The sequence below is a fragment of the Natator depressus genome, chromosome 13, assembly GCF_965152275.1.
Source record: "Natator depressus isolate rNatDep1 chromosome 13, rNatDep2.hap1, whole genome shotgun sequence".
Taxonomy (NCBI): domain Eukaryota; kingdom Metazoa; phylum Chordata; order Testudines; family Cheloniidae; genus Natator; species Natator depressus.
In genome coordinates, this window is record NC_134246.1 from 5,861,674 (window position 1) to 5,885,589 (window position 23,916).

The 23,916-nt window shown below is 47.2% G+C and overlaps 1 protein-coding gene across 1 annotated transcript in view; it reads left to right on the top strand.

The window, feature by feature from the left end:
• LOC141996992 (peroxidasin homolog) overlaps positions 1 to 23,711 on the top strand; it is a 68,304-nt gene extending 44,593 nt beyond the window's left edge. The window contains exons 9-23 of the mRNA XM_074969289.1: positions 1,927 to 2,096; positions 3,206 to 3,478; positions 3,635 to 3,751; positions 6,069 to 6,227; positions 8,173 to 8,255; positions 12,030 to 12,186; positions 13,548 to 13,656; positions 14,468 to 14,625; positions 15,656 to 17,159; positions 17,617 to 17,751; positions 18,491 to 18,699; positions 19,434 to 19,548; positions 20,978 to 21,071; positions 21,626 to 21,743; positions 22,806 to 23,711. Of these exons, the coding sequence (XP_074825390.1) occupies positions 1,927 to 2,096; positions 3,206 to 3,478; positions 3,635 to 3,751; positions 6,069 to 6,227; positions 8,173 to 8,255; positions 12,030 to 12,186; positions 13,548 to 13,656; positions 14,468 to 14,625; positions 15,656 to 17,159; positions 17,617 to 17,751; positions 18,491 to 18,699; positions 19,434 to 19,548; positions 20,978 to 21,071; positions 21,626 to 21,721 (3,379 nt within the window). The 3' untranslated portion in view covers positions 21,722 to 21,743; positions 22,806 to 23,711. The remainder of the gene's footprint in view (positions 1 to 1,926; positions 2,097 to 3,205; positions 3,479 to 3,634; positions 3,752 to 6,068; positions 6,228 to 8,172; positions 8,256 to 12,029; positions 12,187 to 13,547; positions 13,657 to 14,467; positions 14,626 to 15,655; positions 17,160 to 17,616; positions 17,752 to 18,490; positions 18,700 to 19,433; positions 19,549 to 20,977; positions 21,072 to 21,625; positions 21,744 to 22,805) is intronic.
• The last annotated feature ends 205 nt before the right edge of the window (positions 23,712 to 23,916 follow it).

Here is a 23,916-nt window from a genome sequence, read left to right on the forward strand (position 1 = left end):
GAAGTGTCAGCCCTTGAAAGGGGAATTATTGTGCTCTATTGTGGTGCAGAGGCTGCAGTGGAACGTGGCAGGGAAGGGGTTAACGCGCCATCCTGCCAGTGCAGACACCGCCGCTGCATGATGATACCAGGTCCTGAAAAGTCACAGGGAAATGCCTGACGACAAAACGTTTGGGGCTTGAGCAGTCGTTCATTCTTCATGTTAAAGTCTTCCTTGCTTTCCTTTGCTTCTCTTTCATGGGAATGTGGGCGAGTGAATAGGATACTCTTAAAAATAAAACCCAAATGATGAATGTTAGCATCCCTGCTGACACCCTGCAGGCAGTTTTACTCCAGTGCAAATTTTTGTGGCTGAGTTATATTGCTCTCGGAAGAGGGTTTTGTGATGGAAATGCTGGCAAGCTCCCACTCAGGGCAGTGCGAATGGGATCACACTAATATATGTTCACCACACTGGAAACCACTATAACCGGGCAGTCATATTGGACAAGGGGAATTAATAAATGCTCATCAGGCATGTTGTTCTGCCTGGCAGATCCATCTATATTTTGGGGAGAGAAATTTCCTCTCCTCCTTTAGTCTTCTGCCGCCCTCCAAGGTTCCATCATGCTAGGACAAATGATATCCAACAGGGTGACCTCCTAACGCTGGCTGGGCTCCAGGAGTTGCAGCTGAATGTTGGGAGAGAAAAAAATACTTCACAGCTCTCAGGTCCTGAAATGGAATTCCCCTGTTTTATTAGGACCCCACAGTGAATTTACACCTAGCTCTTCTCCTACCGAAGAACCTCCAGCCCTGCTGAAATGAAGTTGGCTTCGCATAAAGCTTTAGAGATGATTCCATCACGGCTACTGCTTGCATAACTTGATGCTATTTTATATGTGCTTTCACTGGTTCTGTTTTAATCTCTCTGTTATAAAAAGATTCCTACTCTTACACTAAACATCCTAAAAAACAAACTTAATACTACAGCTGGGTGAACTTTACCCAAGTGCTATTTTTAATTTTTTTTTCCAAAACTTTGAACCTTGTGAAAAAATACTTTTTCTTAATCATTTTCACATTTTTCCCTATTTCTCAACAGCTTATAGTGCTGATGGACATTTTTTTCCAAATTTTGAAATTTAAATGAACTTTTTTTATTTTAAATTTTGAAAAAAGGAAGTTTCAACAAAATATTCACAAAATGTTTTTTTTTTAAAGTAGCTCAGTCTAATGTATTGAATACCATAAAACCTGTCACTTCTCCCTAAGCAAGCAGGGTTTCTGATGGGATTGCTACTAAGAGTTAACAAGTTAGATGTTATTCTAGCTGCTTAACTGCTATGCTGCATGTTTCAATTTCAAGGACATTCCTGTCTACAGAGACAGGCAACCATTTAGTAGTCATTTTAGGGCAGACTGTCAGGGGAGACTTTACTTTTGTTCTTTCTTCCTTTATAGTTCTCTTTGCCTGCAATAAAGATTCCTCTCACTGAAAATATCTGTGTATATCGGGGTGGAGAAGCAGTGCTAAAAATCATTTAGATGGTTTTATTGGATCCATTGGTATAATGATATATTTACTTGCAGTATGTTATTCACCTGCTGAATATATCTCTGTTTTGAGTTCCAGATAGTGTGTGGTTCTTAGTGAACAAGGGAGAAAAAGCTGGAACTCAAGCTGAGAGGAAACTTGAATGTTTCTGCCTGTAGTTGTTTTCTGTATAAAAGGAATACTAGCTATGATTCCATATAATGACAGTTGGTGGAAAAATATTTGCTGTCAATTATGGGGAGCTAAAAAATAATTTGAAGAGACACAAACCTAATATTATGCATGCAATAAATAAGTAAATCGTTTGATGATGATGAATAGGGGGAAATGGTAGGGTTTTTCCTCTGTCCCTGCAAACTCAGCCTCTTTGTGCCTGGCTATGCTTTTCAGTAATGAAATTGACATGAAAGACGATGGGCGCCTTAACTTGCTGCAAGATGGAACCCTGATGATCCAAAACACCAAAGAATCCGACAAAGGCGTCTACCAGTGCATGGCCAAGAACATAGCCGGAGAGGTCAAGACACAGGAAGTAGTTCTGCGCTACTTTGGCACTCCATGTAATTGAGCCTTAAAGACTTCTTGGTGGTCCAGATTATGGAAGGGAGCCAGTCAGATTAAGCCCTTCCTTTATTTATGTACACTTTGGCAAGTGGCTTCACACGTGGTACTTTGAAGGCTCCTAGCCGGCTGGAGGGGTGTTATGGAGCAAAGGGAGGGATGGTACCGGTGAAGCCATTATTATATGAATCCACCAGCCATCCCAGCCCCTCAGAAAATGAACATAGCCCATGAAGGCTACTGCTGCTCTGAGCAGCTAGGGACAGGTTCTGCTCCTGCTCCAGAACCTTCAGAAAGAAGGGCCTCCTCTCTGTAACCCTAATACAGCCCCCTGGATTGTTTCCTCAGGCTGTGCAGGAATGAGGATTTGCCCCAAGGACTCGGCTTATGTAGCAGAGAGAGTCGGGAGGCCCCTATAATTCATTGAGTAAAAGTCCCTGGAATTGTGTTGTTACATTAATTATCTGATGATGTTTATATCTAGTAGCCTCCGTGGTGTGCTAGGCACTTTCCAGACAGGAGTCAGGGCTGAAGTACGTCTTCTGGAGGCAGAGTCCTGAGTCCAGAGAGAGAAGGGGACTAGAGGAGGGGAAGTTTTAAGGGAGGTAATTGAAGGTGGTAAATAGGTATTGGGAATTGCAGGCTTAAGAGTATAACAGTACGGAAGGGGAAGACAAACATCCCAGGAAAGAGGATCTGCACAGTCTCCAGGGACGGGCAGAGCATGGAAACAGAAGAATCGTAGGTTTGGAGTAAGCCAGGGGTGGGGAGGTTTGTAGGGCAACATGGTTTTGTGGATGACAAAAGCAACGGGGAAAGGGAGAGTGGAGCAGAGTGATATCGCAGCCAAGTCAGTGGAGATGCAGAGTGGTAGAGGAGTCCTTCATCTTGCTGGTTTGGAGGTCATGGAAGGGGTGGGTGGAGGGAGGCATGATGACACCAAGCAGACTCTGAACACATTTGAAATGCATTCTGGGTCAAGTCCCACTTTTCAGTGGAAGATTTGTTCTAATTTACCGGTGAAGCTTGCTTTGACCCATTCTGGAGAGGCCTGCGCAGGAGAGGGCAGCAAGGCCGCTTGTGTCTGAAATGTGTCCCTTGCTTTCAGCCAAGCCCAGCTTCGTGATCCAACCGCAGAACACGGAAGTGCTGGTTGGGCAAAGCGTCACCTTGGAGTGTGGGGTCTCTGGGCACCCGCCCCCTCACGTCATCTGGACTTTGGGCACAGGCTCACCACTCCCGAGCGATTCCCACGTTGCCATCACCAGCTCGGGAGGGCTGTACATCCAAAACGTCACCTTCTTGGACCAGGGCCAGTACAACTGCAATGCCAGCAACTCAGAAGGCTCCATCCAGGCTACGGCAAACATTATAGTGCAAGGTGAGGGACTCTATGACATTTGCTGGTGTTAAGCACTCAACTGCTTATCAGGCTGCTAAACCCAGTGTACTGGGCCCTGTTCCACTCTCAGTGGCTATTCCTGTGTGGCTGGGTTTGATTTTCTCCTACTGCTCTGCCATTGTCTTCTCCCCTCAGATACTCCCAGGTTCCTGGTCATTCCCACTGATCAGACTGTGACTGAGGGGCAAAGCGTGGATTTCTCCTGCACTGCTGAAGGCCGTCCTCCACCTGTTATCACCTGGACAAGAGCAGGTACTCCCCCAGTGTTACTTTCTCCTGTAAATACCCACCAGGCCTGGACGATGATAGCTAGGCTACTGCTCTGGGGCATTCTGCGGCCGATGGTGAGTTATCACCCAGCTGAGCTGAAGGTTTATCACCCCGGTGAGATGTCGGATCCTGCGACATCCTTTGGGCTGGTGGTTGGTCAGGGATTGAGGTGGATGAGTATTGCGTGGCTGTTCCCACCACTCACTGGGGCTCACTGCAACTCTAATAAACGTTTGTTATACTACATGAAATACCCAGGTTCTGATTCACCCTCTCAGCTGCTTCAGGAGTGGCGTTAACGTGGTCCCGCTTTGTCCCTCCAGTGATTGGAAGGCCAAGAGGCCATGACACAGTCCTATAGTCTCTGTCAAGGACATGAAGGATTCTGGTGGGAAAGGGGGAGGCTGATGTGAGAGTACCAGGAGCCTAAGGCAGTCACTGAAACTCTTCCTTAGGGGTCGAAAGAGGCAATTTGGTTTCTGTATCCTGTAAATACCAGTGAGGTCAGTCGCTTCCGTTCAAATGAATTTCCTTTACCTTTGATGGATTAACTGCTGACCTCAGGGCTGTAGCCCTGACTCCACTCTCTAAAGAGCGATTGTGCTGGGCTGAGCCTACAGGGCCGGCAACTAGCGGGCATTTGGGGGTGGGTGAGTGGCTACTGTGGCAGGTGGGCTCTGCCAGGCAGCCAGGGGTGAGTGCAGGAGACACTGGTCAGAAGCAGCTCTCCCCCTGGCATTCTCCTCGTCCAGCGCAGCATGCATCAGCACATGGCACAGCCCCGGGGCAAGGCCAGCCCTGGCCCCAGCCCATCCTGCAGGGTGCTCCCCTGGGCCCGCCAGGGCTCCCGCAGCTCACTGTCGGGGCAGACCATCCCCAGTCGCAAGTTGCCCCCACAGCGTCAGCCCCTCCCCTGGCTGGGAGCTGGCCTGACCCACCCGTCCCCTCCACCAAGCCGGGACACTGCGCAGGCCAACGAAGCCACAAGCAGGGAGCAGAGCCCGCCTGGCAGGTGCATGCCTCTTACCCTGCCCAGGAACCAGCACCCTCTTGGCCACGACACCCCACAGCAGTTGCCCACATTGCTCACCTGGAAGGCTGGCCCTGACTACATTACATCATCCAGGATAACATTAAGAATCAGGAAAAGAACAGAGATTCTTAAGCCCGTATACATTCCTAAGTAGAACTGTCAGAAGGAAGGAGGGATTTGGAGACTGCATTTCCTTCACTCCCTTTTCATCATGAAGTCCTTGGCAATGCTGAACCGCAGCCTGTTCCAGTCACTCACCTGGTTTGAGAGAGTAGGGGGCTGGACAGCCGTGGCTCATTGGTGTCACTGCACTCCAGCTTTTGATCATCACTGGGTTCTTTCTAATGGGAGAGGGTAATAGAGGAGAGAACTTGCCTCTGACGCCTCCCTGGGGTTTCTTTTTTTGCTTTTGAAAACTGACCTTGGGTGAACTTTGAAGTTCTGTGATGGTTCTCAGCACGGCTCCTCGGCGCTGACCCCATGTAACCGTGTCTGGGCCAGGAGCCAGTTATCCCTGGCCCAGGGGCCCTCCAGCTTTCCTGACGCTCCACAAGCCATAATGAATTGTTCTGAGCTGGGAAGAATTCCCTGCCGGCACTGTGGCTTCCACAGCTGCAGACCAGCCATCAAGCCAGCTGAGATCTCCTTAACCGGCATGTTCTCCATTTCCTTTAACCCTTTCCTTGTTGCTGCCCGTGTTCCAGGAGCAGCTTTCCTGTAGGATGGATGTTGAATGGGGTGCTGTGCATGAATGGACTTGGTAGGCTGTCCAGCAATGAAAAGGTTAAATAAATACCACTTTAGTGTCTGACCTCCTGTATAACACAGGGCACAGGACTTCCCCGAATTAACTCCTGTTTGAACTACTGCCGACCCCTTACAAAAACATCCCATCTTGATTGTGGGGAGTCCACCACATCTCTGGGTAAGTTGTTCCCGTGGACATGCGAAGAGCAGCCCAGGATAAAGAGGTCTGGTGGAGCCTTGTTCGTGCCCTAAATGACACCTGACCACACAGAAAGGGTTCACGTTCAGACTAAGTTCATAATCATCCATAAAGCAAATTAGGGATGACACCGAGGTAGAAGCAGCAGCTCTTCTTGACCTTGGCCAGAAAGGTGATGATTATGCTTCAGGGCATCAATAGCAGGGGTCGGGGTTTTTAGAGTGGGAATGGGCAGACTCCAGACACACTCTCAACCACCCTCAATGAATGGAATAGTAACAAACAGCTTCACTAATACATCATTCTGCCGTCGCAATCAGGTGGGCCATTGCCAAATGACCGGAGGCACAGTATCCTCTCCACCGGCACCCTGCGCGTCATGAGGGTTGCCCTGCATGACCAAGGCCAGTATGAATGCCATGCCATCAGTGCCATCGGAGTCAAGAGCCTCCCGGTGCAGCTTTGGGTGACACCTCGAGGTACACCAATGCAGGCCAGTGTGTGTGGGAAATACTAGCTGGCAAATGGATTGCATTCACTTTACAGTATGTTGAGTTTGACGCTATCTGTTGAGGAAGGCAATTGCCTGAATTCCTGTGGGATGGATTTCTCTTTGCCTTGGGAGCAGAGGGACCATAGTAAAGTTCCTTTAGAGGATGGGGGAAATACACAAGTCCAGATTCTGAGCCAGTGTAAATCGGCATCGTCCCTTTGAAGTCAGTGAAGCTGCCCAGTTTACATCAGATCAAAACTCACCTGACATGGACAGTGCCTGGGAGAGAGGGACTACACACCAGTCCTCATCTAGTTGGTGAGTGTTAGTTTTCATGCTCCTCATGGATCTTTCACTGAGTGGTGCCCTTCCAAAACCTACATTTAAATGCTGAAAAATACATTCAGGCTGTGACATTTTCAAAGGAGCATAATGGAATGAGAATTGGGCATCGAATTGCTTTAGACTCCTTTGGAAATCCCAGCAGAAACCTTTCATTTGGCTTGATGTTTTCTGGTATTTCAGCAACAACCAAAACTGAAACCTTCCATTGTTTAGTTTTTAAAAATTAACTCTGGGTTCATTTTTTGGTAAAAGTTTTCAGTTTTTGAAAACTAAATTTTTTCTAAACCATCCTCTTTATGATTTTGGTTTTTTCCACGAGGGGGGAAAATAGTATTTTTATAGGATACTTTGAAAAATGACAATTTTGATATTTTCTGTGAAAAATAATTGTCTTTTTTTCCTAGCAGCTCTAGTTCTGGCCCTCTGTATAAGTGGTACATCTTATTGAGAAATCATTGTTCTGAACACTAACTGCCGGGCCAAATTTCATCCCAAATTTAGATTTTCCTGAAATTGAGCTTTTACAAAAGACAAGAACAACAGAAATATTTCCAAGATTTTTTTTTTTAAATTCTTATGGAAACAATCTTCTTAAACAAAAAACATGGCCCATAGGGTTTGCCCACCAAACACTGCAGCATTGTGTCCCTGGTGAGACTGGGGGCAGGTCTACGCTATAGAGTTAAATCAACCTAAGTTATGCAACTCCAGCTACGTGAATAATGGAGCTGGAGTCAACGTACGGTAGGTCAATTTATTGTGGTGTCTACACCGCCCTGAGTCAATGGGAGAAACTGTCCCGTCAACTTACCTTACGCTTCTCGTTCCGGTGGAGTACCGGAGTCGACAGGAGAGCAATCTGTGGTCGATTTAGCAGGTCTTCTCTAGACCTGCTAAATCAACCCCTGGTGGATCGATCGCCACAGCCTTGATCCAGGGTAAGTGTAGACATACCCTGGGGAAATGAAACTGAATAAAATCACATGAGAAACTGACTAACTTCTGTAAATTCATAGATTTGAGTTTCTCTCGTGCATAACATGGACCAGAGAACCTAACTCAGTAATTTCTGCATCAAGTCCACAATTACTGCTTGAGGTAGAGCAGATCATTTAGAAAGAGATTGTGTTGATTTAAAAACGCCAGGTGATGGAGAAATCCACCATGTAATTGTCTGAGCTGAGAGAAATACAAACAGCAGCAGAAGATGAACAATGAAATTTAAATGAGAGAGGGTTGTTAGTAACAGAGACAAGGAAAACAGATGATATTTTAACTTGACAATGTCCCTTTAAAAGTTGTTTGAGACAGCAGCAGGTGTCTGGAAGCCTTAGTATCACTCACTGGTGAGATGTTAGGTTTCAGAGTAGCAGCCGTGTTAGTCTGTATCCGCAAAAAGAAAAGGAGGACTTGTGGCACCTTAGAGACTAATGTCTCTAAGGTGCCACAAGTCCTCCTTTTCTTTTTGGTGAGCTGTTACGAACTCAAACCTCTCACAATTGCCCCTAATGAAGACATTTCTTGTATATTTTCCTCTGTTTCTTCACACTAAACAGTGATCCCTGTGTTTCTTCACCCGCCACAAGATGTGATAGCTGAGACTGGGCAGGATGTTGTGATCACCTGTGCTGCCCAAGGAGATCCACGACCCACCATCACCTGGGCCAAAGTAAGAGAACTTGGAATTCCGCAGTCACCCTGTACCCAGCTGATAATCCCCACACAGCAGTGTTCCCGATACTGTCTCATTACTAGAGCAGAGTGAATAATTGATTTTTCAGTTCAGTGGCTGAGCCAAAAATATCGGTCAGTTTCAAACTGAAACTGAATTTGTTGTTGTTTTTTCTGAAAGGAAAAACTTGCATTTGGGTAGAAAAGAAACATTTCTGATGTTGATTCGAATCAACGTTTCAAAACTAAATGTTGAGTCAAAATGACAGTTTGAAAATAGTTTGTTTTTTATTTTTTTTCAAAACGAACCATTTCGACACTTTTTCCAAATTTTTGTTTTCGGTTGGTTGTGGGGTTCGGCCGACATTCTTCACAAAATTTGACTGGAATTCATGAATAATTTCAGTGCCCCCCCAAAATGCATTTTTCTGTGAATTTACTGTTAACAAACAAAAATTCAGTCAGCTCTAGTCATTACCTAATGCTGTCATGGTATTAAATAAGTTTGCGTAGTAAATATGGGAGAAGATACATTTGATGGAAAACAATAAGGTTTTGAGGAACTAAATTTTCCCAATGGGATTTTTATATGTCAAATAGCTGGGTCTTTAGCAATGTGGATTGTCCTTTCCATTTTAACAGCCTCCACTTACCCAACCTGTGACTTGAGTGATCCCTGACACTCCCAAAGACGGGATATTTTAGTACAGTACAAATTGTCCTTGTGTTCGGGGGTCTCCATTGGTGGGAGCGGGCTGCATCACTAATACAGTACACTTCTACTTGGCTCTGGGTCTGACGTGGAAGAGCTGTGCTACTAAGGCAATGCTACAGAGAGGCTGGAGCCTGGCAGCTGTGAAAAAGAGGTTAAATTTTAATTAGATTGGGAGTTCTCTTGGACACAGACTGTCTTCCTTAAGCATCTGCTGAGTTTCAGTGAATCCTGGGAGGAGAGAAAAAGAAGGGATAGCTGTAGCAGTTCAGTTCAAATAGGAACTGAAACTTTATTATTTGTATTATTATTGTTGTTATTTTATTTTATTACTATTATTTATTATTGCTGTTTTATTACGGTAGGACTTGGGAACCACAATAAAGATTAGTACCCATAGTGTTAGGCGCTGTACAGAATTCTATGGGTCTGACTCTTCTCATTTAGGGCTTGTCTACATATGGAGCTATTCAGGAGCAGTTATTTCTGAAAAACTCTATGTGTGGGCCCTCTTACTCTGGAATAAGGGCGCCTTGTTCTTGTTTAGCTTAATGCACGTGAAACTTTGTTGACTTCAGTGTGGTTAGTCCAGAGTTACACCAGTGTAAATGAGAGAAGAATCAGGTCTTACATATCCCTTGACTTCAGCTGGAAAACCAAGGAGAGACACCACGATCCAAAGAGAAGGGCTGCTCCAACTTTTGTGATTCTATCGCTAGTCTCACAGTATTTGACGTTTTACTTCTTTGTAAACTACTTTCAGATCGGCTGATGAAAAGCACTATACAACAGCTATGTATTTATTTATTTATTTATTACCCCAACTCCTGGAGACAAGCAACTGCATGAGACTCTCATTTTCATTTATTTTTTAAAATAAGTTGCTAGCCTTTATGGTTGCAAAGAAAAGATTGAACATGTGACCTGAGTGTGACCTGAAGGCTCAAAACTCAGAAGGCAAAGAACAAAACCCATAAATTTATTTCTTTTAGATCTCATGATTTTATCCCAGTCTCATGACTTCTGGGGGCCTGACTCAAGATGTTTGAATGTTTGGAGTTCTTAATACTGGAAATGTCTCACCCCCGCCCCTCCCCCAAGACCACGATGGTCTGAGATCTCATGAGAGAGCCTGTTCCTCTAGACGTTCAGAAAAACCTCTAAATTTTGATTCCTCAGCTGAACCAAACCTGTTGAGACTTATCCCTTGCTCTTCTCAACTTTTAATGTCTGTATTACAGCATAACAATCCCAGCTTCCTGCCTCTAAGCTAGTATAGAATCTGGAGGAGAAAGTAATACATGAAATGAATGAATGTATATGGATTGTAGGAACAGCCATATGGGGTCAGACCAAAGGTCCACCTGGTCCAGTATCCTGGCTTTTCACAGTGGCTAATTCCAGCTGCTTCAGAGGGAATGAACAGAACGGCAATTATTGCGTGATCCATCCACTGTCATCCAGTCCCCGCTTCTGGCTGTCAGAGGCTTAGGGACACCCAGAGGATGGGGTTGCATCCCTGACCATCTGAGCTAATAGCCATTGATGGACCTGTCTTCTATGAACTTATCTAGTTCTCATTTGAACCCAGTTATACTTTTGGCCTTCACAACATCCCCTGACAGTGATTTCCACAAGTTGACTGTGCACTGTCTGAAGATGTACTCCCTTAGTTATGTTTGGTTTAAATCTACTGCCTGTTAATTTCATTGAGTGACTCCTGGTTTGGGTGTTATATGAAGAGGTAAATAACACTTCCTAATGCACTTTCTCCACACCAGGCATGATTTGATAGACCTCTATCCTATCCCACCTCAGTCATCTCTTTTGAAAACTGAACAGTCCCGGTCTTTTTCATCTCTTCTCAGATGGAAGCTGTTCCAGCCCCTAATCATTTTTTTGCCCTTCTCTGTACCTTGTCCAACTCTAATATTACTTTTCTGAGATGAGGCAACCAGAACTGCGCACAGGATTCAAGGTGTGGGCGTACCATGGATTTATGTATTGGCAGTATGATTTTTTGTATTTTTTTTTATCGATCCCTTTCCTAACATTCTCTTAGCTTTTTTGACTGCCGCTGCACATTGAGTGGATGTTTTCAGAGAACTATCCACGATGACTCCAAAGTCTCTTTTTTGAGTGGTGGTAACTAATTTAGACCCCATATTTTTGTGTGTATAGTTAAGATTGTTTTCCAATGTGCATTACTTTGCATTTATCAACACTAAATTTCATCTGCCATTTTGTTGCCCAGTCACCCAGTTTTGCGAAAGCCCTTTGTAGCTCTTTGCAGTCAGCTTTGGACTTAACTATCTTGAGTAATTGTGTATCGTCTGCAAATTTTACCACCTCATTGCTTACCCTGTTTTCCAGATGACTTATGAATATGTTAAACAGTTTTGGCCCCAGTACAGATCCCTGGGGGACACCACTATTTACCTCTCTCCAGTCTGAAAGCTGACTATTTATTCCTACCCTTTGTTTTCACTCTTGTCCACATACTTGTTGATCCCCCAAATAATTCTAATAAATTAGTGAGGCATGATTTCCCTTTATAAAAGCCATGTTGACTCTTCAACATCACGTTCATCTACGTGTTTGAGAATTCTGTTCATTACTACAGTTTCAACCATTTTACCTGGTGCTGAAGTTAGGCCTGTAGTTGCCAGGATTGCCTCTGGAATCTTTTTTAAAAATCGGCTTTACGTTAGCTACCCTCCGGTCATCTAATACCGAGGCTGATTTAAGCGACAGGTTGCATATCACAGTTAGTAGTTTTGCAATTTCATATCAGAGTTCCTTCAGAACTATACAACCGATGTTTGGAAGCAGAGGGAGGTGGGAAGCCGGGCAAGAGTGTAACTAGCCAAAAGAATTGCTGGGGGTGAGGTGAAAAGGACTGATACTGCTTTCAAATACCTTTTCTGTGTTGCACAGAGATCTCCTGACATCTGCTGGCCATGTTGATGAATGACAGCTGTGTTTGTTTCCTAGATAGAGCAGAGTCTAGGCTGAGGGATTATCTCTGAAACATCTTCCTGTCTTTTGCTCATGCCACAGGAGGGTATTCAGATCACAGAGAGCGGCAAGTTCCATGTAAGTCAAGATGGGACCCTTTCCATTCGAGACCTGGGAGTGGCTGATCAGGGCAGATATGAGTGTATAGCCAGGAATACCTTTGGATTCACGTCCAGCACCATGCAGCTGACCATCACTGGTACAGTGTCCCTTGGCTTTATCTTTGCAATGTTCTCTCTTTCTCTTTCTCTGCTTACATATTTCCTGTGTGGATGCCTGTACTTTTAGAGAACAGTTATGTCGCTCTGTTCACTTCCTTATGGGCAGGTCATTCAGACACCCAGGCCTTGCAAAGGGTGGGCGAATGAAAATAGCTCTGCCAATAGAATGACAAGTTTTTAAACGCTTGCTTATAACCCTCATCCATTGGGGAAGGGAGGCATTCTCCATTTTTCACACTACTGCTCTGGGTAAGAAGGAAGGAGAAGCAGGGATTGTAACAAAGAGCCGCCAGAGAGGTAACACTCATCTGTCAATCAGCCCGCAGGTCAAGCGTCATGGTGGTAACCCTTGGAGGGAAGGGAAGAATAGAGGAGGCAAAAATTGGAAGCAAAGCAAAGGCGGTTTAAAAGCATTTCTCCAGCACGCGGGGGTGAATAACGTGCATAACCAATCATTTATTTAGCCTCCTTCTCTGTGCATGAATTGACTGTGAGGCGTTTAGGATGCTGTCTAACGTCTTTGTTTTTTGAAATTACTCACAGGATAATTAATGTGATTTGTCCGTGGTTGGTAGCTTGTTTCCCAACAGCGCACATTGCATGTCAGTCCCCAATGTCAATATCCAAATTTGAGCTGGGTTGATTATCTTTGGCATGACGTGTTGGCCACAAGGTATTGTCTAGTTCTTGAGTGGCTGGGGGGAACGCTTAGGGTATATCTGATTCTGCACAGCTGTCAGGAGGTGCTTTGATCTAGCTAGTCCCACTAAAACCAGCACTGAAGCTGTGGCAGCATGGGCTAGTCATTCGAATACATATCCAGTATTTTTGAGCAAGCTAACTAGATTAAAGCTAGCTCAGGTATGTCTACACATGGTACAATCACACCTCCCGATTGCAGTGTAGACATACCCTTAGAATCAGGTTTCTGAAGTGCATACTCCTGCGTATGTTAAAAAAAACTCACTCTTGCCATGAATGTACCTGTCAGTTAACATGTTCTTTAGAAGATCTGTGAACGTGAAAGTGGGGCAACTACAGCTGAAGCAAATTCAGATACCTTATGCAAGTGACTGTTCACAGACCAAAATCTCCCAAGGGCATGTTGTCATCCTGCGGTGTGGTCTCTTGTATGCTGGTGCAGTGATTTCAGTTCATAACTATCCTGCAAACTGAGAGACAAACCTACCCCAAATTGTTTATGATGGCACACGGCAATGAAGTTCTATTTTTTAGTGGACACTGATGCACAAAAGCCTCACCAAGTTCTCTCAGGGTTGGAAAACCAAAGTAAAATGAAGTCATTTAATTTCCTCATTCTCTCTTGATTCCTTGAAAGCCACGGACGTTGGTCGGAGTGGTGACACCTTTGTAGCCACATCAATACAGGAAGCCATCAGCAGTGTGGACCATGCTATCAATTCAACGCGCACTGAGCTATTTAGCAAGTAAGCCTGCCTGGGGATAAGATCTGAGCTGCAGAAGTGACAGCAGATGGAGATCAGAAATATATTGAATTGGAGATGCTCTGAAAGCATGTATTATACCTCATTGCTATTATTCCGTCTCAGGTTTCGGGTGACCCAAGTTAATAAACATAGACTCCTCTATAGCAGGGTAAAAAATCATAATGGGGAGACCCGTTTGACTGTAGAATTTTTACAAAGGAACCCCTTGAGACTATTTTGTAGGCGACCGTACAACTGGAAGAGGAATGGAATTGTAATCTTGTGCTGTTCAGAGACCGAGCACACACGGAAATAAAGGGACAGCACAGTCAGTACATAAATGCAGATGACTTAGTTCAGTGTGTGGCAGTGGAGAAGGCCAAGAAATATGTATCTGAACTTTTTTCTGGATAAAAAGTGGCTTTAGATTAAATTGAAATTTCAGAAACAATTCATTTTAATTGAACATTTTGGGGTTTTCATAGGAAAAACCAAAAAAATTTGGCCTTAAACCAAAATGTTATGGCGTTTAGGTGCCAAAAACTGAAACACATTTTTGAAAGTATGAATAATTATGAAAATGTTCATCAAATTTTGTCATGGGGGGGGCAGGGGCGGGGTGGAATCCTTTCCTGATCAGCTCTAGGAAGCAGAGAAGTTGGATCACTAACATGAATACTTGTTGGGATATGTCTCCTGCATAGGTCTAGACTGTGACCCAGGGTGCCTGAAACATCTTGTTAACATCAGGGAAATATTCATTTCAATAATCAAGGATCCCTTGTAGCCCACTTTTAATTTTCTGAAACAGGCGACCCAAAACTCCCAATGACTTGCTGGCACTCTTCCGTTATCCCCGGGACCCTTACACCATCGAAACAGCCCGGGCTGGCGAGATCTTTGAAAGAACCTTACAACTGATCCAAGACCATGTCCAGCAGGGATTGATCGTGGACATGAATGGCACGGGTATGACAGGTTATTACTGATCCAACAGTAGAACATCAGGAAATTCACAGGGAGAATAAAGTTAAAAAACAGCAACGCCAGACTGTTGCAAGGTGGGAAATCAGAACATTGTACTAAAAGTTCAAAACACTTAAATATCAGTAAGGGACTATCCAGGATCCAACACCAGTGATTAACTCTGCCCCTTATCCTGACCATCATCTTCCATCCAACTTTCAACTATAGGCATGAACAGCATAGAATGCCCTGTAAAGTGGAAAGCGTAGCCCAGTGGCTAAGGCCTGGGTTCACTTCCCCACTCTACCACAGACTTCTTGAGTGACCTAGGGCAAGTCACTTAGGCCTGGTCTACACCTCAAACTTAGGTCGGCCTAGCTACATGTCTCAGGGCTGTGAAAAATTCACCCTCCTGAGAGACGTAGTTAAGTTGACCTAAGCCCCGGTGTAGACACTGCTAGATGAATGGAAGAATTCTTCCATCAACCTAGCTACCGTCTATGAAGGGGGTGGATTTACTACAGCAATGGAAAAACCCCTTCCATTGCTGGAGCAAGTGTTTAGACAGAAGCGGAGTAGCTGCAGTTATGCTGCTGTTTGTAGCGCTTGTTGTGTAGACACCGCTCCGGTCTGTCTCCGTGTCTCGGTTCCTCATTTGTCAAGTGGCGATAATGCCTTCCCGCTCCACAAGGCTGCTCTGAGGATACCTACATTAAAGATTGTGAGGTGCTCACCTGGGAGCCATCTAATGACTATAAACACACAAAAACAAACCAAATGTAGTAGAGCCTGGAACCCAGGCCCAGACACCACACCCTCTTTGTAATGTTTATGCCAAACCCTGCCTCCGTCCACCACTCCATGATAGGGCCAGTACCTCATTATTCTTCATTCACCCTCCCATAATCACAGGCCCTACATTCCACATACCGGCCAGCCATCAAATTGGCCTTTTCCAGCCCTGATGTGGGGTGGCAGGGTGTCTCTCTACGATGGCCATGCTCTAATGTGTTCTTTTGGGGTTCCCTCACAGGCTACCGCTACAATGACCTGGTCTCCCCCCACTACCTGAACGTGATTGCCAACCTGTCTGGCTGCTCTGCCCATCGCCGCACGCCCAACTGCTCTGACATCTGTTTTCACAAGCAGTACAGGACCCACGATGGCTCCTGTAACAATCTCCAGCATCCCATGTGGGGTGCGTCCCTCACGGCCTTCCAGCGCCTCCTCAAGCCGGCCTACCAGAATGGCTTTAACCTGCCACGGGGCTTCTCTTTGGCGGAAGACTCCAGGGAGCTGCCCCTGCCGCTGCCTCGTCTCGTCTCCACAGCCATGATAGGGACAGAAACCATCACCTCCGATGACCAGTTCACTCACATGCTCATGCAGTGGGGCCAGTTTCTGGACCACGACATGGACCAGACGGTGGCAGCCATCAGCATGTCACGGTTCTCGGACGGGGCACCCTGCAGCGAGGTGTGCACCAATGACCCTCCGTGCTTCTCGGTCGTGATCCCGAAGAATGACCCCCGGGTGAGGAATGGGCGCTGCATGTTCTTTGTCCGCTCCAGCCCTGTGTGCGGCAGCGGGATGACCTCCCTGCTGATGAACTCGGTCTATGCCAGGGAACAGATCAACCACCTGACCTCTTACATCGATGCCTCCAATGTCTACGGCAGCACAGAGCAGGAGTCTCAGGAGTTGAGGGACCTGAGCAGCCAGAGAGGGCTGCTGAAACAAGGGCAGGTGGTGCTTAGCTCAGGGAAACACCTCCTCCCATTTGCAGTGGGGCCGCCCACCGAGTGTATGCGGGATGAGAACGAGAGCCCCGTGCTGTGCTTCCTGGCAGGGGATCACCGCGCCAACGAGCAGCTGGGCCTCACAGCCATGCACACCCTCTGGTTCCGGGAGCACAACCGCCTTGCCACCGAGCTGCAGGCCCTGAATCCCCACTGGGATGGGGACACACTCTACCACGAGGCGCGCAAAATGGTGGGCGCCCAGATGCAGCACATCACCTACGCACACTGGCTCCCCAAGATCCTCGGGGAAGCTGGCATGAAGGTGCTGGGTGAATACAAAGGCTATGACCCCAACGTCAATGCTGGAATCCTCAATGCCTTTGCCACCGCTGCGTTCCGGTTCGGACACACGCTGATCAACCCCGTCCTGTATCGGCTGAATGAAACCTTCCAGCCCATTCACCAAGGCCACGTCCCCCTCCACAAGGCCTTCTTCTCCCCTTTCAGGATTACCCAGGAAGGAGGGATTGATCCTCTCCTCCGTGGTCTGTTTGGGGTCCCTGGGAAAATGCGGGTCCCCTCCGAGCTCCTGAACATGGAACTGACTGAGAAGCTCTTCTCCATGGCACACTCTGTCTCACTGGATCTGGCAGCAATCAACATCCAGCGGGGAAGGGACCACGGCATCCCCCCATACAATGACTTTAGGGTCTTCTGCAACCTCACGTCGGCACAGGAATTTGAAGACCTCCGGAACGAGATCAAAAACCTGGAGATCAGGGAAAAGCTCAGGAGGTACTGTGGTTTGGACCATGAGATCAGTCTATCAATGGTATTGCCTCCCCTAGCACCTATCAGCTGATCTGCTCTACGGTGATGGGGTTCAGAAGCCAGGGTGATGGCCGTGGTATAACAACTAGAATACCTGGAGATTTCCAAGCGAGCAATCCCTTACTTCTCAACCTCTAGTACTGTATCAGGGGATTGGTATGTTACTCTTTGGGTTTCAACCTGAGTCCCTGGTAGCTATTTTCCAAGAGGTCTAAATTGCTTGTTGTCTGTCTTGGTTACTACTCCTTGTTGCTGAGGTAGGCCCTCTCTTCTGTCGTCTAGGTAGCTCACAGTAGTTACTGTCCAAATGTTGCCCAGATGAGCTCCTTGCACCCAGATTCCTTTTCAAATGAAGCAAAACTCCAGCCGAGATCACTTTCTGCCCTCTGATAATCTTTTCCTTTTGCCTCTCACTATGCAGTTTATATGGGACTACCAAAAACATTGACCTGTTTCCAGCACTGATGGTGGAAGATCTTGTCCCTGGGACCAGAGTTGGACCAACACTGATGTGCCTGCTAGCAACGCAGTTCCGAAGACTCAGAGATGGGGATAGGTAGCATCACCTCTGGTCAAACCAAAACCCCCAGTATTCTGCTTGGGGAGATCACTCCTCCTGGGGGGACAGGGAAGGAGCAATTCCTGATTTCCCCTGGGTTCAAAGGCTGTGATGGTTCTTTGGGTAGGGGAATAAGGAGGTAGGGCAGGCTCTGTTCTCCACCCTTCTGTGTATCTGCTCAAGGACTTATGGCAGTACAGGCATCTTATCTTGCTCTTAGTTAAAGATTAATTCACATGGGCTTCATTGGTATTTTCAAGGTTTTTAAGTTATGTCATCTGCTGTCTCTGAAGTGGGAATGCTAGAAAAATACAGGTGTGGGACAGGGTTGGGAGCTTAATTCTGAGCGAATTTACTGCATGTGATGTCAGATGTGCCACCAATCGCTCTGGTTACCTACAGAAAGAATGCAGGCAGGAGCTGTGTGAGCCAGGGCATCGCAATCCTAACCACTACACTATAGCTATTACCGTTCTGAGCTTGTCTTGGGATGGAACTGGTTATACTACGTACCCCATAGAGAGGGGAAGGGTCGAACTTGAGTAGTCACCTTTTAAGGCCTGTGAGACCTTCAGACTCAAGTCCACTTAAACCACAAATTAAACTCAGGTCCTGAAATGCAAATACTTGTGCCCTCCCCCACCCGGCCTGGCCTTTCCACCCAATTTTGGCCTCTCCTCGCCCAGCATTACTGCTTGTTAACCTCAGTGACACCATGGATTGCAATTCCCTGTAGGTTTTGGTATAGGAATCCTGGAGTCTTCACCCCAGCCCAGGTGACTCAGATAAAGCAGACGTCGCTGGCTCGCATCATCTGCGACAACAGTGACCACGTCCGACAGCTCCAGAGGGATGTGTTCCGGGTGGCATCCTACCCCCAAGGCATGGTCAACTGCGAGGAGATCCCAGCCGTCGATCTCCGCATGTGGCAGGACTGCTGCGAAGGTGGGCGCAGTGCCGCTGTTGTGCCGATCGGCATGTGGGTTCTGGTTGGGATGCGCTCTCTCTCTCTCAAAGAGATACAAGGGATGGTTTTATTATCTACACAACTCCTCTGCGGCAGTAAGTCACAGCTCATTCTCGGGTCTCCTGCTGTTGGAGTGATCACCTGGGACCTTTTGAAGGAGCAAACTTGGGTCTGTCGTCTCCATAGGGAAGGATGCAGAAGATGCCCTGAATAAATTGTATGTCCTTGAAAAATCCATTGGCCAGACTCTTTATTAAGTTAACTTATGCTACAGCCTGGGGACCCCTCCTTGCTGGTGCAGCTGTGCCCCTGCCAAGCCCTGTACCCCGGCAGGTCCACCTCCCTCCAGCATATCAGGGGAGGGGAGAGGGCATGGTGAAGCCACACTCAATGACCTCAACCCTCCGCTGGCACCAGTGGCTGCAGTTCTAAGTGGCAGTGGGGGCCAGCGCTCAGAATCAGGGCATGGAGCTGGCGCTCCTGATGCTCTCGCCCCTACGTTGAATGGTGCTCCAGCCTGGGGGAGGTTCTTGCTCCGTGTGCTTGTGCAGTGGAATGCACCAACTCAGAACTGCTTGATGTAATTGTTATAGCTGCATGTAGGATGATAAAGGCTTATGCTGAGTGGGGAGATTGAGGGGGCGGAATTCAAGCAAAAGGGCAGGACTTCCCAACTGATCATCGCTCCAAAGTCTCCTTTCCCTTCCTCCAGACTGCAGAACAAGAGGGCAGTTCAGTGCTCTTTCTCAGCAATTCCGGAGCAAGAGGTCTCCTGGCTTCAGCTACCCAGAAGAAAACCCTTCTAAGCACAACCCTGCCATCCCCAGGTGCAGTGCTTCTGCGTTTTTCACCTTCCCTTTTTCTACTGTCACAAAGTTTGTCATTTTTTGTGTGCGCGTGCATGTGATCATTTGAAATCTGCCAACCTGAGCTGAGGACTAGAGTGCAGGGATATTTGCAAAATATACATGACTCTTTATACCTGACTGAATAAACTGTTCTGTGTATGTAGAGTGCTGGATTCTGCTAAGATCAGAGCTATGGTGCTGTTTAAGGAACTATGATATTGCACAAATACAAACTCTGAGCCTGATCCAAAGCCCACTGGAGATGGTAGTCTTTCTGTTGATTTTAATGAGCACTGAATCATAGAATATCAGGGTTGGAAGGGACCTCAGGAGGTCATCTACTCCAACCCCCTGCTCAAAGCAGGACCAATCCCCAGCTAAATCATCCCAGCCAGGGCTTTGTCAAGCCAGACCTTAAAACCACCTCTCTAGGTAACGCGTTCCAGTGCTTCACCACCCTCCTAGTGAAAAAGTTTTTCCTAATATCCAACCTAAACCTCCCCCACTGCAACTTGAGACCATTACTCCTTGTTCTGTCATCTGCTTCCACTGAGAACAGTCTAGATCCATCCTCTTTGGAACCCCCTTTCAGGTAGTTGAAAGCAGCTATCAAATCCCCCCTCATTCTTCTCTTCCGCAGACTAAACAATCCCAGTTCCCTCAGCCTCTCCTCATAAGTCATGTGTTCCAGTCCCCTAATCATTTTTGTTGCCCTCCACTAGACGTTTTCCAATTTTTCCACACCCTTCTTGTAGTGTGGGGCCCAAAACTGGACACAGTACTCCAGATGAGGCCTCACCAATGTTGAACAGAGGGGAATGATCACGTCCCTCGATCTGCTGGCAATGCCCCTATTTATACAGCCCAAAATGCCATTGGCCTTCTTGGCAACAAGGGCACACTGTTGACTCATATCCAGCTTCTCGTCCACTGTCACCCCTAGGTCCTTTTCTGCAGAACTGCTGCCTAGCCATTCGGTCCCTAGTCTGTAGCGGTGCATGGGATCACCAGGTGAGAGCCCAGTGAAAACAAGAGAGAATGAACATTGTAGGGGCAGATTTTCAAAATCTCAGGAGCCTAAGGCCACTCATGCAAAAAAAACCTGCCATTGCACCTCTAATCAGTATGTAGACTCACCAAAGTGTAAGGTGGGGGTTTGCACACTCAGTCGTGGTAAGTGCCTGTGCAAATTAGGCAAACAGTTGCATGGATGTTTCACCAGTGACTCTTGGCTCTTGAACCATTGAGAATCTGGCCCTTAAACTCCTTTTGATTTAGAAAAGCAGGAACGTTAAACACAGAACCTGGATGTACAGCCAGGGTCACGCTTTTAAATACCTGCATAGCCAGGAAATTCAAGAGTGAACATTTTCACAACAGCCTTCACTTTCTCTGCCACTACTTATAGAAATGAAGAGCCTTCCCACGACCGTTCCTCCCAGCAGGACCTTGAGTCCTTTGTGGCTGACCTAGAAAAGACCGTCTCTTTCCTACAGAAACAGGTAGGACTTCATAATGCACCGTGGCTCTTCCCCTCACCCACCTGTGAACAGGATGCAGAGCCCTGTATAAAGCTGCCAGGTGTAGTGTGTGTGGCTTGTTCCCTCCCTCAGAAGTGGGAATGACTGAGCAGAGGGAACTAGGAGTAGCCACAGGAGCCTGAGGGCAGAGAGAGGAGAGGAAGGGCAGGGCTGGTAGGAGACTCTCTTTCTGGGTAAAGATTACTTTTGGGGGTTCTCAGGGGAACAGACTCCGTCCCAGAGCCTGGAGGTCCAGCCTCGCATCTTCCATGAGCCTGTCTGGCCTTCTGAAATGCCTCCAGAACGGGACCCATTCTCAGCATCCCTCTGCATGCATCTGCTTCAGCTGAGACCCAGCAGTGCAGAGGCATGTCCAAATTGCACTCAGCCGTGGGAACGAAACATTAACCAGCCACCTCCTAATCTCAGGGTGCACTCAAGTTTGGGGAGTGCAGGCTACAGAATGTTGGGTGGGGAGAGGAGCTTGGAGAATTCCCCACTGGGGAGCTGGTGCTATCTTTGTCCTGCTGTCCCAGGTCAAAGTATTAGAAGGTCAGCTGAGGTGGTGGCATAGAAGCACTAATGAATATAGACGATGGAAGAAGACTGGAGAGAAATGGAGAAAAAGATGATGACCCCATCTGCTAATGTGAGGTAAGAGCATGTCAGCTGGGCCACCAGCATGGGAGAGGGTGCAGGGAAGGATAGACAGATTGGTACCAGACTGCTGATTATTATTATTACTACTTATTTGTATTATCATAGCACCTAGGAGCCCTAGACATGGCCCGGGACCCCACTGTAGTAGGCCCTAAAGAATTTACAATTGAAGTACTGTAAATGGATTTAATTTACCCACAAATAATGCCCCCAAAAGGGTCTCCAGAAGGCCATGTGGGGATCTCGGGTCACAGACCAGGGTGGACAGAGGGACTCTTATATATACCTTGTACAGCTGTGTTCCCCTGTAACTCAACAACAGCTGTAGATGGCTGTTGGCCTGTGGACTACTGCTCCTTCTCGTGTTAGCAGCCTTGCTAGCTATCCTTGCCGTACCCCAAAGCCATGTGCCCTCCATCCAGTGCGCTCCCTTCATAAGGAGTGGGGCCTGGTGGGAAGCAGCATGAGCTCACTTAACTATTGTTCTGCCTAAGGAAAGCACAGTGGAGATTCTCACACCTTGGAAGGAGATTAAAAATGGCCCAGCTGGCAGTACACTCAGTTTAAGAGGCAGGACCTGTGACCAGACCAAACCAAACCAAACCAATCCAATCCAATCCAAAAGCAAGTATCACAAACAGGAAGCCCCTACTCTGTGCGGTGGTGCTGCCCATCAACCACTCTAGGGCCAAGGGCTGGCAGATTGCACACCTGTGCAGTGCGTCCCCAGGAGCTGTCCTCTGCAGAGAGTCAATGTTTGGGAACCCTATTTGGAAAGAATGAGTTTTAAGCTAGCTCAGATCATTTACAGCAGAGGCTGGAAAGCTCGGTTCCCAAAGAGCGATGGTGGAGGACAGAAGGGGTAGCTTATACATTAGAGGGCTCTGGAGCCTCTTGGTTGTATTTGATAGGCGCTGTTATGCTGCTGTTTGCATTGCAATAACATCTAGATGCCCCAGCCCCTTGGTGCTAGGTGCTGTACAGACATGTAACAAGGAGATGATTCCTGCCCCCAAGGCGCTTACAATCCACCCGGTCTCTTTTCCTCCTCTCTAGGTTATTTCAGGTGATCTGTACACTTCACACAGCTCACCTCTCAGCCAATCTTCTCCACTCCAAGAGGGCCCCAACGTGACGGCCAGTGAGAACAACGTTCCATCCAGTCTGACTCCTCCTGTACCACTCCACCCCAGGGCAGCTGTGCTTTCCCTGGTACCTGACTCTTCGCACTGACAGCTTAGAGCCCCTGAACTGTCTGCCCCCCTCCACCGCAGGGGAAAGGTGTTCCTCTCAGCCTGCAAACCTCTGCACTGCCCTATTTTAGGCAAGCAGACCATGTGCTCCTAGGATCCTGCTTTTCACTAGCAGAGCCCTCGCTCAGAAAGCGGAGACAAGTTAAAACTGCTTCGGTGCCCTCATCCTGTACGCTTTCCTCCTCCCGCTGCAGATCACACCGCCACATTGGCTTTTGCAGCAGGTATTCCTAGGGCACCCAACCCCATTGGGAACATTGCGCACCTAGCAACACTTCGCCCAGACGAGCCGTCTCAGACAGCAGGGTCAGTAAGGATTTGGAAAATCTGATCTCACATGTTTAAATTAAAAAAAAAAATTCTCTTATGTAATTGAGCAAACAAGAGCTTCCGGGACTGTGAAGCACTGCTGGCATGGCCTACAGTTAACACAAGCAGTGACCAGAAAACCCCCCATCCATTGGAAATATTCCTCCCATCCTGGGCCTAGAGTCTGGTGCACGGGAATGCGGTACTGGAAACAGAAGGGAGGTCAGCTTACCCTTGATGCTTTACTCTCTCCGTCATTTTAAAACTAGTGGAATCTCCCCCAATTAAATCTCTGCGAGTGAATCTACCTTTTCCTGCCCCGTGGTCACAAACTTTTCTTTCACTCTGGACGGTGCTCTCCAAGCTTCTACCTTTACGCATTTTAGCTGGGGGGGGGGGGGTGGTTTCCATTCGTCTTTACCCTCCTAAGGATTTCAGCTGGAAGATGTATTTACAGTGTAAATGTAACAGGACCTGACACACAACCTCAGATAATTAAATGCAATAGCCCCTTGTTAATAGCCAGGAGCGGCTGTGTTCCATCAGTTAGCTATTTGGAGAATACTGTGTGCGGTATTTGACACATGAATGAATGTAAAGTGTTG